The 15,797-nt window shown below is 46.8% G+C and overlaps 1 protein-coding gene across 1 annotated transcript in view; it reads left to right on the top strand.

Moving 5' to 3' along the window:
• Nucleotides 1-15,797, top strand: part of TPH2 (tryptophan hydroxylase 2) — a 101,248-nt gene that overhangs the window by 26,913 nt on the left and 58,538 nt on the right. Inside the window, exons 6-7 of the mRNA XM_005679722.3 lie at nucleotides 5,870-6,066; nucleotides 11,585-11,720. Coding sequence (XP_005679779.2) covers nucleotides 5,870-6,066; nucleotides 11,585-11,720 — 333 coding nt within the window. The remainder of the gene's footprint in view (nucleotides 1-5,869; nucleotides 6,067-11,584; nucleotides 11,721-15,797) is intronic.

Genomic DNA, 15,797 nt, shown 5'->3' on the forward strand with positions numbered 1-15,797 from the left:
CCTACGTCTCTTATGCCTCCTGCACTGGCAGGTGGGTTCTCTACCACTAACGCCCCCTGGGAAACCCTAGCTCTGTCTGTACCTGCCTCCAGTTAGGTTTGTCTATGTACTTTCCACCCTCTCCTCTCTGTATGGAACAGTTTTTCAGAATCATCACCCTGCCTCTAGAAAAAGTGGGATTTTACTGTCCAGGCAGAAGGATGCCTCTCACAGCCTTCAGTATTTCCCAAGGAAGTTCTCAGTCATCTCTGAGTCACATATGGTACCAGGAAGTTTTTCATGTTGTCAAGCTAAATCCTGACGGTGAAGGTTCTGGTCCCTTTCCTCGCACTGTCCTGGCTGAGCGATGGTTCCCTATCGTGTTTGTAACATCTTAGTTGGACATTCTTTGGCAAGAGGGCAGAATCTGCGGTGAGTGGTAATTACTGAAAGTCACGTCTGTGTTTCTCCAGTGACTTAGGAATCTATGAGCAATAATTTTGATGGTTGTTTAGAATTCTGGAATCGCAACTAATTCCATAGAAGTGGAGGAGACTCCCTAGAGCTCTAATTATAATATTCACTTGTAATTAGTTTGTTGAGGTGTCTCATTTTGTTGGGGTTTGTACCGATGTAAATGTAAAATGATTTTATTTTCCCCGCTCACTGCTTTCAACTGTATCGTGTTGAATCCTACTTTCCTACTGGGAAGCAAGTTCCTTAGCAACATCTAATTTCCTGTCATTTTCAATTATTAGAATAGTCTCAGCAGGGTATTTAAGACCTAGGCCCATTCATTTAAAAAGAGCTTAATCTCAAATGTGGTTCAAAGTGTATTCTCCTCCTCAGTTCTTTGGAGTGTGTGTGTGTGTGTGTGTGTGTGTGTGTGTGTGTGTGTGCGCGTGCATGGTTTGGAGATATTTTTCCTTCTCTTCTCTCTGGAGTTGGGCATTGGGAGGAGGGAGAGAGGAAGCTGAGGGCGTTTTGTAGGGTTGTTTGAATGTTGGGGTGGGCAGGCCACCGGCCTCTTGCACCCTGGTTTGGAAACGTTCTTTCTGATGAGGTGGTCTCTACTGCGTCCGAGTTTGGGCACCCCTGCCGCACGCACCTGGCCGTTAGTGCCTCCTCGTCGGGGCTGAGGGGTGCCCCTGGAGCCCTCCTCTGTCCCCTGAGAGCTGAGCAGCACTGCTGCAGTGGGGCCATCTTCCTGACGGGCACAGCACGTGGGGCCCGTGGAGGCTTCTAGCCATCACCGGGCATCACACCCACGTTCCCGTGAACCTCAGGTTTAGAGGACGCCTGTCCAGGGTGCGCTCATCCTCCCCGGAGCACACCACATTCCAGGGCCTCCAGACACTCTCCGGGGCCATCTCTACCGCTCCGTCCTTTTGTTTCTTCTGTTTTAAAATGTTACTATTTATGTTTTGGCTGTGCTGGTCTTCCTGCTGCACAGGGGCCTTCTCCAGCTGTGGCCGGCAGGAGCTCCTCTCCAGTCGCGCAGGCTTCTCTCTGCAGAGGCTTTTTCTGTCCAGAGCATGGGCCCTGGGCACACTGGCTTTAGTTGTTGCAGCTCATGGGTTCACTCGTGGCGCGTGGGGCTTGTTATTCTACGGCACGTGGGATCTTCCCAGACCAAGGATCAAACCAGTGTGTCCTGCACTGCGAGTTGGGTTCTTAACCACTGGCCACCAGGGAAGCCCTCTACTGTTCCATTCTGGTGATAGCACGAGGGAGGGCATGGATATTCTGCTCCGCAAGTGTCCAGATGGGAAAAGAGAGGCCAGAGCCTACCTCTCGAGGGCTCTGCAGGCCTTATAAATGATTCTGTGGCCCAGGCTGCCCTCTCCCCTGAAGGAGAAAGAGCAGGGATTTCCCCTCCAACACTGGCCTCTTTTGCGGTCCTGCGTGTCTGACTCCCTGTTAGACTGGTGGGTGAGGTTTGGTGAGGCGGGAAGGTTGGTATGAGAGGGGTTTGCTGGTGGGAGAGCCATTTCCGCTCCTCCTACCAAGCCCTGCAGGGAGGTGGTAGGCGCCAGTTGCTGGGAGCTTTCTCTAGAATGTGGACTGCTTCAGGACTTCAGCTGTGGGAGAGCAGAGTTTTAGGATGCTGGGATGTGATGCCTATTACATGCGTGTTATGACATGTACCCAAGGATAGATGCATAATGATATGTGGGTATATGTCCTAGGCCCCAGAAAGATCGGGACACGACTCTCTCATTCTCATACATGATTCCCAAAAGGCCTACAATCCCATGGCAAGTGCAGAGAAGTGTAGCACATTCCGATTTTTCTCATGACTATAACTTTTATTTTTCTAAATGTCAAATCTCAAAGTTTAAAAAAAACTGTGTGGGTGCTCCTGCATTCCTGGTGCCCCCAGCACTAGCTGGCAGCCTCCCTGAGAAGGTTAGAGGAGTGAATAAATACGACAGGACTTTGTGGAATCCACAGACACATGCTGCTACTGTGATAACATATTATACCCGAGACTTTCTGTATTTAAGTATGAATACCTATAAGCCTTATTTTAATTTGGTGTGTGGAAATAATCTGGTACCTGGAATAAATTCTTTATTTCATAGGTGTATGCTAATTGGTTAAGACCACAGCCAGTCTTGAACCTGCCAGACTGAGTTTTAAGCTTGGCGCCATGATTTTAGTCAAATGACTTAGCTTCTCTGAGCCTTAGTATCCTTATCTGTAAAGTGTGTGTGAGGGGGTCTACTTCAAAGAAGTTGTGAGAATCAAATGGACTAAGTTAAATAAAAAGGCTGAACTTAAAAAAACTGTCTGGCCATAGGAAGCTCTCAAAAATGAGCTATTATTATATACCTGTATTAACTACATAGAAAAATGGGAAATGTCTTATTTTGTCTGTTTTAGGGATATTTTTAACAAAAAATAAATGGGTAAAACTAGCCTTCACTTGGTGTGAAGCTGATATTTAAAAATTTACCTTAAATAGTTACCCAGGATGAGGGGGTCAGAGTAGGGTAAGAAATTTCTTTCTATGATCAGTCAGAATTACCTGTTCGGGGAAGCAGCAGAGCACTCCACTAACCATTCACTCAGAGAGCAGCCTCATTATTTACCCAGGCAGGACAGACAAGTGGGGACAAATGAGACTCTGTGTGACCGTCTGTACCCCCAAGATTGTGATGCTGGAAATTCATTAGTAAGTAACAGATAGTAATACAGACAGTCCTCAACTTGATAATGATTCCACCTCAATATGGTATGAAAGTGAAATGCATTCAGGAGAAACTGTCCTTTGAATTTTGATCTTTTTTCTCAGTGTGGTATGCAGAGAAGTTCTCATGATGTTGGGCTGTGGCAGGGAGCCACAGTCAGCCACCCGATTCCAAAGCCAGGTACCATTCTGTTTTTCGCTTTCAGTACCGTATTCCATAAGTTACATGAGATACTCACCACTTTATTATAAAACAGATTTTGTGTTAGATGATTTTGCCCACCTGTAGGCCAATGTAAGTGTTCTGAGCACATTTAACATAGGCTAGGCTAAGCCATCACGTGGGGTAGGTTAGGTGTCTTAAAGGGGTTTTTGACAGCGATATTTTTGATTTATCATGATTAAACCACTGTAAGTGGAGGAGGGTCTGTATCACCCTTTCTCTCTACCCCAGCTCACACTTGTCTTTCTTCTACTTCCTGTTGGCTACAGTCAGTTTCCCTTTGAAACCCTGCATGTTTGCAGATTGATGTCGAAGGGAAAATTTTGACCTCACGATTCTTTTCAAATGGCTTCTCAATATCTCATGTGTTGTTTCAGCCTCATTGCTTTCTACCTTCTGATTTGCCTAGCCCTTAGTAGCTTTATCGTCTTCCCTGCCTTAGATTGATTGTGTTGAATTTTCTAGTACCAGAGAATATTGCTTATATTTTTATTTCCTTACATCCTTTCTATTTTTACTAATTTCAAGCTTTCTTCTAATTTATCTTGATGCTAATTTTTAGCAGTCTTACTGTTCACAGCAAATATTTGCCAGGTTGTAATTTGTTATTTATTATCAACAATCAAATTCAAACAAGGCTAATCTTGTTCTAATTTGGTTTGTCATAAGCCCTTGTCCTGGTACTTAGAGAAAATAAATGTTAATTTCTGGGTTTTTCTTCAGTATGTGTTATTCATTCACCCTTCATGTACTGCCACTAGTTTTTTAAAAATAAAAATAATTTGGGATGATGGGAACCACATTTGAACCTGAACGTTAGAAAGCATTTTGGTAAGAACTTTTGAAGTCTGCAGAGTGGGAGCTGGGATCTGCTGTGAGCCTGCTCTGATTACTGTTCCCCACCCCTCGGCCCTGCCCCAGGGGTCCTTCTGAGTGACCACGGCGTGTTGACAGTGCCTGGAGGCTGGAGCAGCTTGAGGGGCAGTGGCTGCCTGTGCCTGGGCTCCTGGGGGCCTGCTGTGCAGGCTGGTTTATGAGCTCACAGAGAGAGACTCCCTACCTTATGTGTGTGTGTGCTGGGCTTCCACATGCTGTGTGTGTCTTTGCTGACTGCGGGGTAGAACCTGTGACAAGTGGCTGGGGATGGCAGTCAGGGGATGTGGCTGATAACTGTCGAACATGTCATGAGGAGTTTTCTCCAAGTCCAACTTCGCTTTCAGAATAGGTTTCGGAATCAGAGGCTAAATTCAGATTCTGCTTCCTCAAGCAATAGTTTTCGAAAGTACACGTCCATATTCTCCACTTCCTCCTGGCTCATGTGGCCTCAGGAGCTCTGGTCTCTGCTCGTGGCTGCCATCTGCTGTTTTTCTTGTTGTTTCATTTGAGAAGTCGAGTCCGACTCCTTGCGACCTCATGGACTGCAGCACGCCAGGCTCCTCTGTCCTCCACTGTTGCCTGGAATTTGCTCAAATTCATGTCCCTTGAGTTAGTGATGCTATCTAACCCATCTCATCCTCTGCTGCCCCTTCTCCTTCTGTTATTAGAAGAGCATTTTTAAACTCAGCTTTCTTTCTGTCAGGGAACCTGCACATCCTGCTTGGCCAACAGTCTCAGCTTCAGCTGCGCTTCTTCCAGGAAGCTCTCCCTGACCACTCCAGTCCAGGGCTGCCTCTCAGTATTCCAAACCAGACATCAGCTCCCTGTGACTTATGGGCTGAATCCAGACCATTGCCTGTTTTTGTAACCCAAGTTCTGTTAGAACATAGCTACATTCTTGTGTTTACATCTTATCTGTGGCTGTCTTCAAGATATGATGGCAGAACTGAGCAGTTTTGATAGAGACTGTATGGCATATAAGCCTAAAATACTTACTTTTTTGCTTTTTACAGAAAAAGTTTGCTGTCCTTTCTCCTAACAGACAGGGCTTAATGTGTGCACCTCCTGGCATGATGTCTAATAAATGCTCCCATTTTGCAGTTTGCAAAACTCTTAAATTCCACAGTCCTTTAGTGTTTCCCAGGGTATTGCAAAGTGAACAAATAACCTCAAAATTATCCTTGGAGATTGGGGCGAGCTCCCCCAAAGGACAGAGGATCTATGGGCAATTTTATTTTCAAAAGGCAATATCCATGTTTTACTGTTGTCAGGGGATTGCAAAGTCCGCAGAGCACAGTTTTATACGTAAACCAGTTCCTTCAACCCAGAACTCTTACCTTGTTACTGGTCCCAGCATCAGAACAAAAATTTCCAGTGTCCAGAAGGATGTGTGAAGACATAACAAATCACTTATGTGAAAGTTTAAACACAAACTTAGAATGTTAGCATTTACTTCAAGGAAAGAACACTTAGTGGGAGCGTTTGAGATGCCCAGGCATCGCACTCTGCAGCAAGCTGGCTTGCGTGGGTGCGAGGGCGGGGACACGCGCACAGCGGCGCAGAGCTAGAGTCACGCTTTTCTCCTCTCTGCTGCCTAGCGGTCAGCCCATCCCCAGGGTGGAGTACACGGAGGAAGAGACCAAGACGTGGGGAGTCGTGTTCCGGGAGCTCTCCAAACTCTATCCCACGCACGCTTGCCGGGAGTACTTGAAAAACTTCCCTCTGCTGACGAAACACTGCGGCTACAGGGAGGACAACGTGCCCCAGCTGGAAGACGTCGCGGCGTTTCTGAAAGGTGCGCTCCGCACGGGCTCTTTCAGGCTAAGCGTCCTCGTCCTCGCGGGCCTGCCAGGGACACAGCGGGTAGTGATTGCCCTTTTCCCAAACAAGGTAGGACTCCCCCTGGCTTAAAAAGAGAGGGCTGCTCCGACAGTACCTGGGCCACCTGTGGGAAGCAGGTGAACAACCGAGCAATTTATTACCCTAGTGCTCACTAGTGAAACAAACAAGTTTTATACTGGATGAAGACATATCAGGGATAATGTTGAGCACAGTGACTTTCCTCTGGCAGGGAGTCAGATCACTGGTCTAAAGTGCTGGCCTGAGTCACGCTCCGGGTGGTGGCAGTGAACGCGGGGAAGCGCAGTCACCCCGCGCGCAGTCCCTGTGTGGCCGCTCTCCTCGCTGGCCCTGCTGGGGTGGCGACGGGAACACTCTGGGCTCTCGCAGGGCTGGAGGCGGAGGTGAAGCTTCAGCGTGGTCCTGCTGCTTGCTCTGTCCTTCACTGTGGCTGAGTCCTCGGGGTCTGCTCGTCTCTCTCCCCCCTGTTTCAAGCACGCCGGCTCTAAAAGCTGAAATCTTGCTGCCTGCTTCCCTTCCTGGAGCTTCCTCGCCTGCCTTCCCCGTTTCTATCGTGGGTGATCGATTCTTTAGGCTCAGGTACTAAGGACTCCTGGTGCCTAAAGAGTAGTTTTATTGCTCCAGGCAAAGCGGGCCAGAGCAGGTCAATGCCCTCCAAACTATGTGTCCCGCCCTGGGGGCCTCCTGAGGAATCTGAGAGTGTTCCAGGAGCAGGCTGTGAGCAGCTCGTGGACGTTTTTCTGGGTGGTTGGTGGGGAGGTGATTGGGAGTCGTCTGGGGTGTAAATGCTTGTGGCGTGTACAGTTAACTTCTTCCACCTGGTGGAGGTTTCCGTTTCTGCAAAACAGCTCAAAGAACACGGCCAGCTCACAATATTGTCCATATTCCTTGCGGAAGAATGAAAGGTCCTGGACTTTGTTTAATGGCTGCAGTTTTATTATTTTGGCTTGCTTGACTGTTTTCCTTTCTCTTCTCACTTCTCTGATTAAATTTATTCATTGGCAGAGAGTTTTCCACAGACAAAAGGCAGGCAGAGGACACGGATGGGGTCTATTCTGGGAAGGCCTCAGAGAGTCCTGCTTGGTAACACTCTTTCTCTGAAGTCCTACTCATCCCCTTCCCGCCACACTTCATCAGCCTTTGTGGAAGCTTCTTATTCAGCTGTAACAAATTACCACAGGCTTAGTGACTTAACGCGAATGTATTATCTTAAAGTTCTGAAGGTTAGAAGTCTAAAATCAAGGTCTTGGCAAGGCTGGATCCGTCTGGAGACTTCTGTTTCCTTCCTTTTCAGCTTCTAGAGTCTGTCCGCATGCCTTCCCACAGAGCCCCTTCCTCGCCTCACTCTGACCTTTGCTTCCATCACCTGCCTCCTTCTGTGAGCCTCCTGCCTGCCTCTCAGAAGGGTGCTTGTGAGTGGCCCCACGGCGATAATCTGGGCTGATGGCCCCAATGCAACACCCTTACCTTAATTACATGAGTAAAATTCATGTTGCCATCTAAGGGAAAGTATTCCCAGGCCCAGGGCTTTAGAGCAGGGGCTTATTGGAAGGGCCTAACTGGAGCTGAGCTTACCCTAGTCTGCGGGTCCGCCACTTCTAGCTTCACGCCCGTAGTAAGCCTGTCCTTTTCCTTCCATCCGGTGCCACACTCACATTGAGGCCTCATCGTTGCATCCTTGACAGCAGTCTCTCCTCCCCTCTCCTCTCCTGTCCATAGCGCCCAGACGAAGCTCCCTAGAGAGTTCCTTTATTTCTGGCATCTGTGCTCAGAAGCTATCAGTGGCTTCCTCTTGATTTTACTGAGGTTGGCAAACTTTTAATTTTTTTTGGTAAAAGTCCAGATGGACAGTAAATATTTTAGGTTGTGTGGGCCAAGAGCCAAAATTGAGGCTATTAGTACATACTTATATCACTGTTTAAACATGCACATTTGAAAATGCAGAAACTATTCTTAGCTCACAGGTGTATATGAACAGGCAGCAACCTGAATTTGGACTACAGACCAGAGTTTGCTGGCCTCTGCTTTATAACAGAGGCAAGCTCTTAGCTGCTCATCCTCAGCTCACGGCCCTGACCCAGTTTTCTCAGGGTGTCTCCTGCTGTGACCATTCTGCACAAACTGTTCTAGCTGTGGGTCTTCATATCATTACTTAGGCTCTGTGACTTGCTAGCATAGTCGTCCCTTGTTGTTCAGTTGCCAAGCTGTATCTGACTTTGCAGCCCCATGGAGTGTGGTGTGCCATGCATCCCTGGCTGTCACCATCTCTTGGAGTTTGCCTAAATTCATGTCCATTGAATCAGTGGTGCCATCCCACCATCTCATCCTCTGTCACCCTCTTCTTCTTCTGCCTTCCCAGCATCAAGGTCTGTTCCAATGAGTCAGCTCTTCGCATCTTGTGACCAAAGTATTGGAGCTTCAGAATCAGTCCTTCCAATGAGTATTCAGGGTTGCTTTCCTTTAGGACAGACTGTTTGACCTCCTTGTTGCCCCAGGGACCCTCAAGAGTCTTCTCCAGCACCACAGTCATCCCTCCACCTACTCAAATTCTTTGTGTTCCTCAGGACGTGGAGCAAGCCCTGGATTCTCTCTGAATCCTGATCGTAATAGCTACCATGACCTCTCCTTTTCCCGATTTCATCCCAGATCATGTGTGTATCAGGGGAAAGGCAGGCATGGCCCGACAGCAGGTCCCCTGAGAACCACCCTTAGCGTGATGGGAGGGCCCTGTGGATGGTTGCCATCCATGGATTTGTTACTGAAAAAGATTAAGAACTGCTGATCAGTATCACTCAGTTAGCCCCTAATTGTGTGATACCTTATGCTGGTTTTGACTAGATTCCATGCTCCCTGATGGCCCCGCCTCTGGCTTGCCTCTCTTGCTTTTCCATGGAGTTATGTATTATATATTTACCATGGGCTTGATTACTCCTATATGAGGATTGCTTTTTACTTCTTTGCTTCTCAAACCCCAGTAATTACATTACCATCTCAATATTTTTCATATCTGTCACCCAGTTTAATATTTTTATGAGGTGCAGTATGGTACAGAACAGATTCTGCATGCAGAATGCCTGGGGTTGAGGCCCGGCTCCACCAGTTCCTGCTTATGTGACCTTAGATGGATGAATTGCCTTAACTTCTCTTTGCCTCCATTTCCTCTCTGCAAACAGAGATCATAATTTTATCTACTTTACACGGTTGGGAGGGGAAAGTAACAATGTGTGCCTAAAGTTTGCTGGGCACACTTTGAGCGTACCAGAGTGTCAGTTATGATCACTACTGTTCTTGCTGTTGTTTTCACCACCCTTGGTGAACTGGGTGTCCTGGGTACTCAGTGTGCATCATTCATTGGTAAACAGCAAGCACAATATAAGTTGTGTGTATTTTTATTTCTTTTAGTTGACTCACTTTTAAAATGCCAACTTTATTTTAAAAAGAAACTTCTTAAGCAATGGCATTCACAAAGTCAAAGTTCTTGATGTGATAGATACACATTTTTAAATTTATAAGAAAATAAAATATACAGCTATTAAAGAATGTCCCCTTGTACCCCACATGTGGGATACTGGCATAGAATACAAAAAGAAGAAAATACACGTATCTTTTTGATTTTCAGTGGGGAATAATGAATCTACCTGGAAACTTTTGGAATGACCTTAATACTGTTAGAATCATAGGCATGAGGATATCTGAGAATAGGGTTATTTCCCTGTAGGTACCCAGGATCCCAGGGTGGACTTGCTTTATACACTTAATTGGTTTTTATCTTTAAAAACTATTTCTAACCATTCAGAGGTGCTTTCCGAATGAACTGAGGTTTTCAAAATGGGAGCCTTTACAGTGCTGGTATCAGAGAGGAGAGCCCTCCTGTCGTTTTTTTGTGCGCCCTGATGAGCAGGAAGCAAGGCAGTCTTTAACTGGGTTAGCCATCTAGTGTGATTTTCATAGATTTTATTGTATTCTGCTTTTTTGTTTCTGTCCTCTTACCACAAACCAATAGAGCATGGAGAGCTTTAGTGTATCTTTCAAATTGTCATAATTAATATAATTGTTTTCATAATATCAAAGAAATGGGATAGGCAATGTAGAACGAAGGGGTTAGGGGGTTGTTGTTGTTCAGTAGCTTGATCGTGTCCAACTCTTTGTGACACCATGGACTGCGGCATGCCAGGCTTCCCTGTCCATCACCATCTCCCGGAGCCTGTCCAAACATGTCTATTGAGTCATTGGTGCCATCCAACCATCTCATCCTCTGTCGCCCCCTTTTCCTCTTGCCTTCAATCTTTTCCAGCATCAAGGTCTTTTCCAGAGTCAGTTCTTCACATCAGGCAGCCAAAGTTTTGGGGATTCAGTTTCAGCATCAGTCCTTCCAATGAGTATTGAGGGTTGATTTCCTTTAGGATTGACTTTAGCTTGATCTCCTTGCAGTCCAAAGGACTGTCAAGAGTTCTCCGGCACCACAGTTCAAAAGCATCAATTTTTTGACACTCAGCCTTCTTTATGGTCTGGTTCTCACATCTGTACACACCTTCTGGAAAAACCATAGGTTTGACTATCAATAAAAAGCTGTAGTATGAACCAATTCCATAATGCTAGTCAACAGGCTAAATTGGCAGTGTGTTCACTGACCACATACACACAGAAAGTATTCTTATCTAGGTGTGTCTTTAGAAAGATATCAAGTGATACATGGTAAGCATCACTATATTTTTATATTTTTTAGCAGCTTCATTGAGGTATAGTTTACATAAAATAAAATTTACCCTTTGTAACTGTACAAGTCAGTGATGTTAGTAAATTTATAGAATTGTGTAACCATCACAACAATTCAGTTTGACAACATTTCTATCACTACAGAAAGCTTTTTTTTTGCTCCTTTATAATCAATCCTTATTCCTATCCTTAGCGCTGGGAAGCCACTGATTCGCTTTCTGTCTATAGGTTTCCCTTCTTTGGGCTTCACGTAAATAGAAGCACAAAATGTGTAACAGTCTTTCACAGTCTGATGTCTTTTAAAAGGGTTTCTTTCTTATCAAGGCCACATTTGGTTTGGAATATTAGGTAAGTTTTGTGTGTACAACCTTACATTTCTATTTCTGTATGCAGTCTGGTGTGCTCACCACCAAAAGTTTACATTGTAGTCTTCCGTGCATTTGAACTTTCTTATCCTAATTTGGGCTCTGAATTTAAACCCTTAAAGTTTGTTCACCTTTCTTTCCATTTTAATGAATGTCTTGTTCCCCTGGAAACCATCATTCATGAGTATATTCTAGTTATCAGAAGCCACAAATGTGATCGCTGTTAACAGTGTCTGTCATTCAATTGTCAAGAGTTTTAGAACCTTGATTCCATTGTTTCTGGAACGTCCTTAAAAATAAAAGGAAGCCCTGCTTGGGCTGAAAAGTCCTGTCGCCTTAATACTTAGTTGACTCTTTCTGTTACCTCTTTAGAAAGATCAGGCTTCACGGTGAGGCCCGTGGCCGGGTACCTGAGTCCTCGGGACTTCCTGGCGGGACTGGCCTACAGAGTGTTCCACTGCACGCAGTACGTCCGCCACGGCTCGGACCCGCTCTACACCCCGGAGCCGTGAGTACTCGCGCGGGACGCCCGGGCGGGGCGGACACCACCGCGCTGGGACGGCGGGCAGCGCCCACTCTATCTGAGAGGGCTGGGTCCAGGAACCCTACAGACCACTGTTCCTCGGGCCACCAAGCTTATCACTTTGCTTTTGATGCTGTTTTACCTGAATAGTCTTGTGATTAACGGACTGTCAAGGTCTTGGCTAGGGAGCAGAGGGCCTCGGAGGTTCAGGCACTAAAGCGGCTGATGACAGCGGAAGTGCCAGGGGTCAGCGCTGAGCCTCTGAAGCGCCCCGCCCCGCAGGGGGCCTGCCGCTCACTGACGGGTGGGTCCCTCTAGGGTCACTACATGGTGTTTATTTTTATGTTTTATTTTTAGCTCCTTTCAGCTTCCCTGAAAATGTTTTCAGGGTAAACAAAGGTTACTTATAGGACTCCAGACATTTGGGAAAGAAACACTTGTTAGAGTGGGTAAGTGCTCAAAGAATTGCTGTTCGAGTTGGATAGGCAATCTCTAAATCTAGCCCAGAGGGTTTACAAATGGCCCTGTTTACAAATAGCAGGCACTTTGTTAGCTCTGTTTGAATAACCGGCCCTCCTGAGACCTGCGGTAGCGTGCCAATAGGTATGCAGAGAGAGGCCAAAGAAATGAGATTTTAGCCACAGACGTCTATAGAATTGGGGGAATAATGTGTTATATTTTTACCAAAGTACTTGCTGCCAATTCATTCAGCAAACATTTATGTGCAATGCTAGCAGGGAGGTGCAGTGGATTCAAAGATGAATGAAATATAGCAGCTGCTTCTTTATTTTTTTGTTAAAGCCTCTGACTTTTCTGGCAGGAGAGATAGAAACATAAACAATTATGAAAGAGTATGGTGAGGGGGTATATGTGGAGAGTGTCAGAGGAGCAAAGAGGAGGGAGCCATCCTGAGAGGCTTTTCAGAGGAAATGTGAGATGAGTAGGGGTCCAGAAGAGTGGACAGGAATTTCTCTTTGGATAAGCAAAGAGGGGTGAGGGGGAAGCTTTCAAGTCAGGAAACAGCTGCCTTTTCCTTGATGTGGAGGCAGGAAGAGGCAGAAATGAGCAAGGCTGATTCCTTCAGAGTGGTCACAGCGCAGGCATGTGTTAGGGGTGAAATTAGTCTTCTGTTCACAATTTTGATGTTCAGTCGCTCAGTCCTGAAGCCACTACCTAAAATGTTAGTAGCAATGTGAGCATTCCCTGTGTCTTCCTCCCCTCCCCTCTCTCTCTCTCAAAATAAAACATGAACACCGAGTGTAAAAAAAAAAAAAAAACTTCAGGGAGGAGCATTTGTCCACCATTTGGAGAGAAAGGTGAAGAGGGGAGCAGACAGCGTGTAGCAGATGCTGGCCCTGCTCGAGGGGCTGCTGCTGCGGGCGCTGGTGGCTCAGATCCCCCAGTAAGGCATCAGGTGTCGGGACTCCTTAAAAATGTCTGGCACTATGCTGTACGGTGTCCGTACCATTTTAACTGTCGACTTCCCAAAAAGCTGGCGCTCGTAGTCTATCAGCTGCCTCCAGAAGCCGATGTTGGGCCTGATGACAGGCCTCTGGGCTTTCACCCAGTTGTAGGCCTCCAGCAGGCACACGTTGTGAAATTTCATCAGGTACGTGATACAGGGCGTGGCGGAGCGGCTGACCCCCACAGAGCAGTGCACCAGGGTGGTCCTGTGTTTCTTTGCGACCCCATGGACTGCAGCACACCAGGCTTCCCTGTACTTCATCATCTCCCAGGGTTTGCCCAAACTCATGTCCTCTTATTGGATGATGCCATCCAACATCTCATCCTCTGCCACCCTCTTCTCCTTTTACCTTCAGTCTTTCCCAGCATCAGGGTCTTTTCCAATGATTCGGCTCTTCACATCAGGTGGCCAGAGTATTGGAGTTTCAGCTTCAACATCAGTCCTTTCAATGAATATTCAGGGTTGCTTTCCTTTAGGATGGATAGGATCAACTGGTCCACAATGTAAACAGTCATTTGTCAAAATAGGGCATTTGGACTTAATTCTGTAGGCAGCAGGGAGCTATCCAAGGCTCCTCAGCCTGATGAAGTCATCGTGTTTAAAGAAGCTGACGGGGGTGAGGGCTGGGACACATGGAGCATGAACTCGCTGGGAGACTGGCGGGAGGTCCCGTTGCAGGGAAGGAGCACGTGTGGAAGGCAGCAGTAGGACAGCAGGAGAGGACAGCTGCGTGGAACGCATCGTTAAGATGGAATTTACAGTATTTGCGACTGTAATGAGGGTGAGACGGTCCCTAAGGCACTGCTCAGGCTTTTCGATTGGGAAGCTGGGTGGGTAGTTGTTTCTACTAATACTGGAAAATATCAGAAGGGGCTTAGGCTTGGAGGAAAGAGGGGAGGAAAGAGGAAAACAAGAGGGAGATTTGAATTTGGAGCGTCCTCTCTTGGAGAGGCCCTTGGAAGGGACCTCCAGACAGAGGAGCTCCTGGTGGTTGGGAGTCAGAGCTGAGAGGTCAGAAGTGAATTTAATTCCCGCTGTTGATCTCGGTGTTCTCCTCTTTCACAACTGCTAAATGAAAGCATGGACGCTTGAGATTCGCTAACGTGGGATTGTTTGTACAGGCTCATTTTTGTGAGTTTTATTTATTTTTTAAGTTACTCGTATTTTTAATTTTTTTTTTTTTTTTTAGCCAAGCCACATAGCATGTGGATCTTAGTTCCCTGAGCAGGGATCGAACCTGCACACTTGCATTGGAAGCTCACGGTCTTAACCACTGGCCCACCAGGGAAGTCCCCTATTTCGTGGGTTTTATATCATGCATTTGTCTCTTAGATGACGATGATGATTTATGTGTAGGTGGTGCATGTCCACAATCCAGCATTCAGAGCTTACAGAAGGGCCCAGTGTGAACAGTGACTGTTTCCCTTCCCCTGCTCCTTGACCCCCGCTGCGTCCTCCCCAGCAGCAGCCACTGCTGCCTCTTTCCACTGCATCCTTCCAGGAATACACTGTGCAGACACAGTGCTCTGCAAAGATCCCTTCAATCCTCACGTCTTGCAGAGTCCCAGAGCTCTTCCCAGCCACATGCTGTAGTTTGAATCTATGAAATTCTATTTCCTGCCTGTCAAGAGAATGTATGTTCCTTGGTTCTGTCTTGCCACAACAAAGATTTGGAGTGACGGACATTGAAGCCCTTGGCGTGTCACAGCTCTCGGGTCTTGGACAGACTGTGTTACAGCTCTTAGACAAATCAGTGTTACAGCTCTGTTTTATTTGGATAATAGCAAGAGAATCCATCCTTGAGGTGTGAGGGCATGCCGACTCAAAGATGCGAAGAGAAGAGAGCGGGAGAGCGTGCCAGCACATGGGTGTGTGTGGGGGGGGGGTTGGGGTTTTGGGGAAGTGGGAAGGAGGGAGAGGGGGAGAGAGCCCTTTGGCTCCTCTTTTTATGTTTTTCCCTTCCCCTGGGCCTGCCCTATGCAAATGGGCTTGGCCAGGAGTGCTGATCTACCTGAAGTCCTCACTCCAGTCCCCGGACCTTCTTTTGTTCTATTTTTGCGAGCTTTTCCCTTCCTTGTCTTTTAGCCACCACCATTTTGGACTCCTGTTTCCTATTCCACCTACCTAACACTGCCCAAGCACTTTCACAGGCATTGTCTTTTAAATACAATCCCATTTCCTCAGTTGAGAACCGACAAGAGGGCAGTTTTCCAATTTGCGGAGTTCAGCGTGACTTCTGTGTTTGGTGCTTGTACCCTGCTTCCAAATAACTGCTTCTAGCTGCTGAACTGTTGTGGTGGAGGCAGCGCTAATGAGATGAAGGTGAGCCCGGAAGACACAGCTAGCAAAGAGAATGAAAGCAGCAAAAATACGGTATCTGAAAAAAAGCTTTGTTTTCCTTTTTGGTCTGGGTAGACTGTACTTTGATATCCCCACTCCCAGCACATTATTGGGCTTCAAGCATGGCTTGTTTTTACCATTTTACATTTTAAAACTCCAGTGGCTCTAAGCCCACCAGGAACTGGGACTTGAATTTAAAATGGCAACAGCAATTTGGGTTTGTCCCTTGGGGAGTGTTCTGGCCTGGGGGACAGTAG

Source organism: Capra hircus, chromosome 5 (assembly GCF_001704415.2).
Source record: "Capra hircus breed San Clemente chromosome 5, ASM170441v1, whole genome shotgun sequence".
In the NCBI taxonomy this organism is placed as follows: Eukaryota; Metazoa; Chordata; class Mammalia; order Artiodactyla; family Bovidae; genus Capra; species Capra hircus.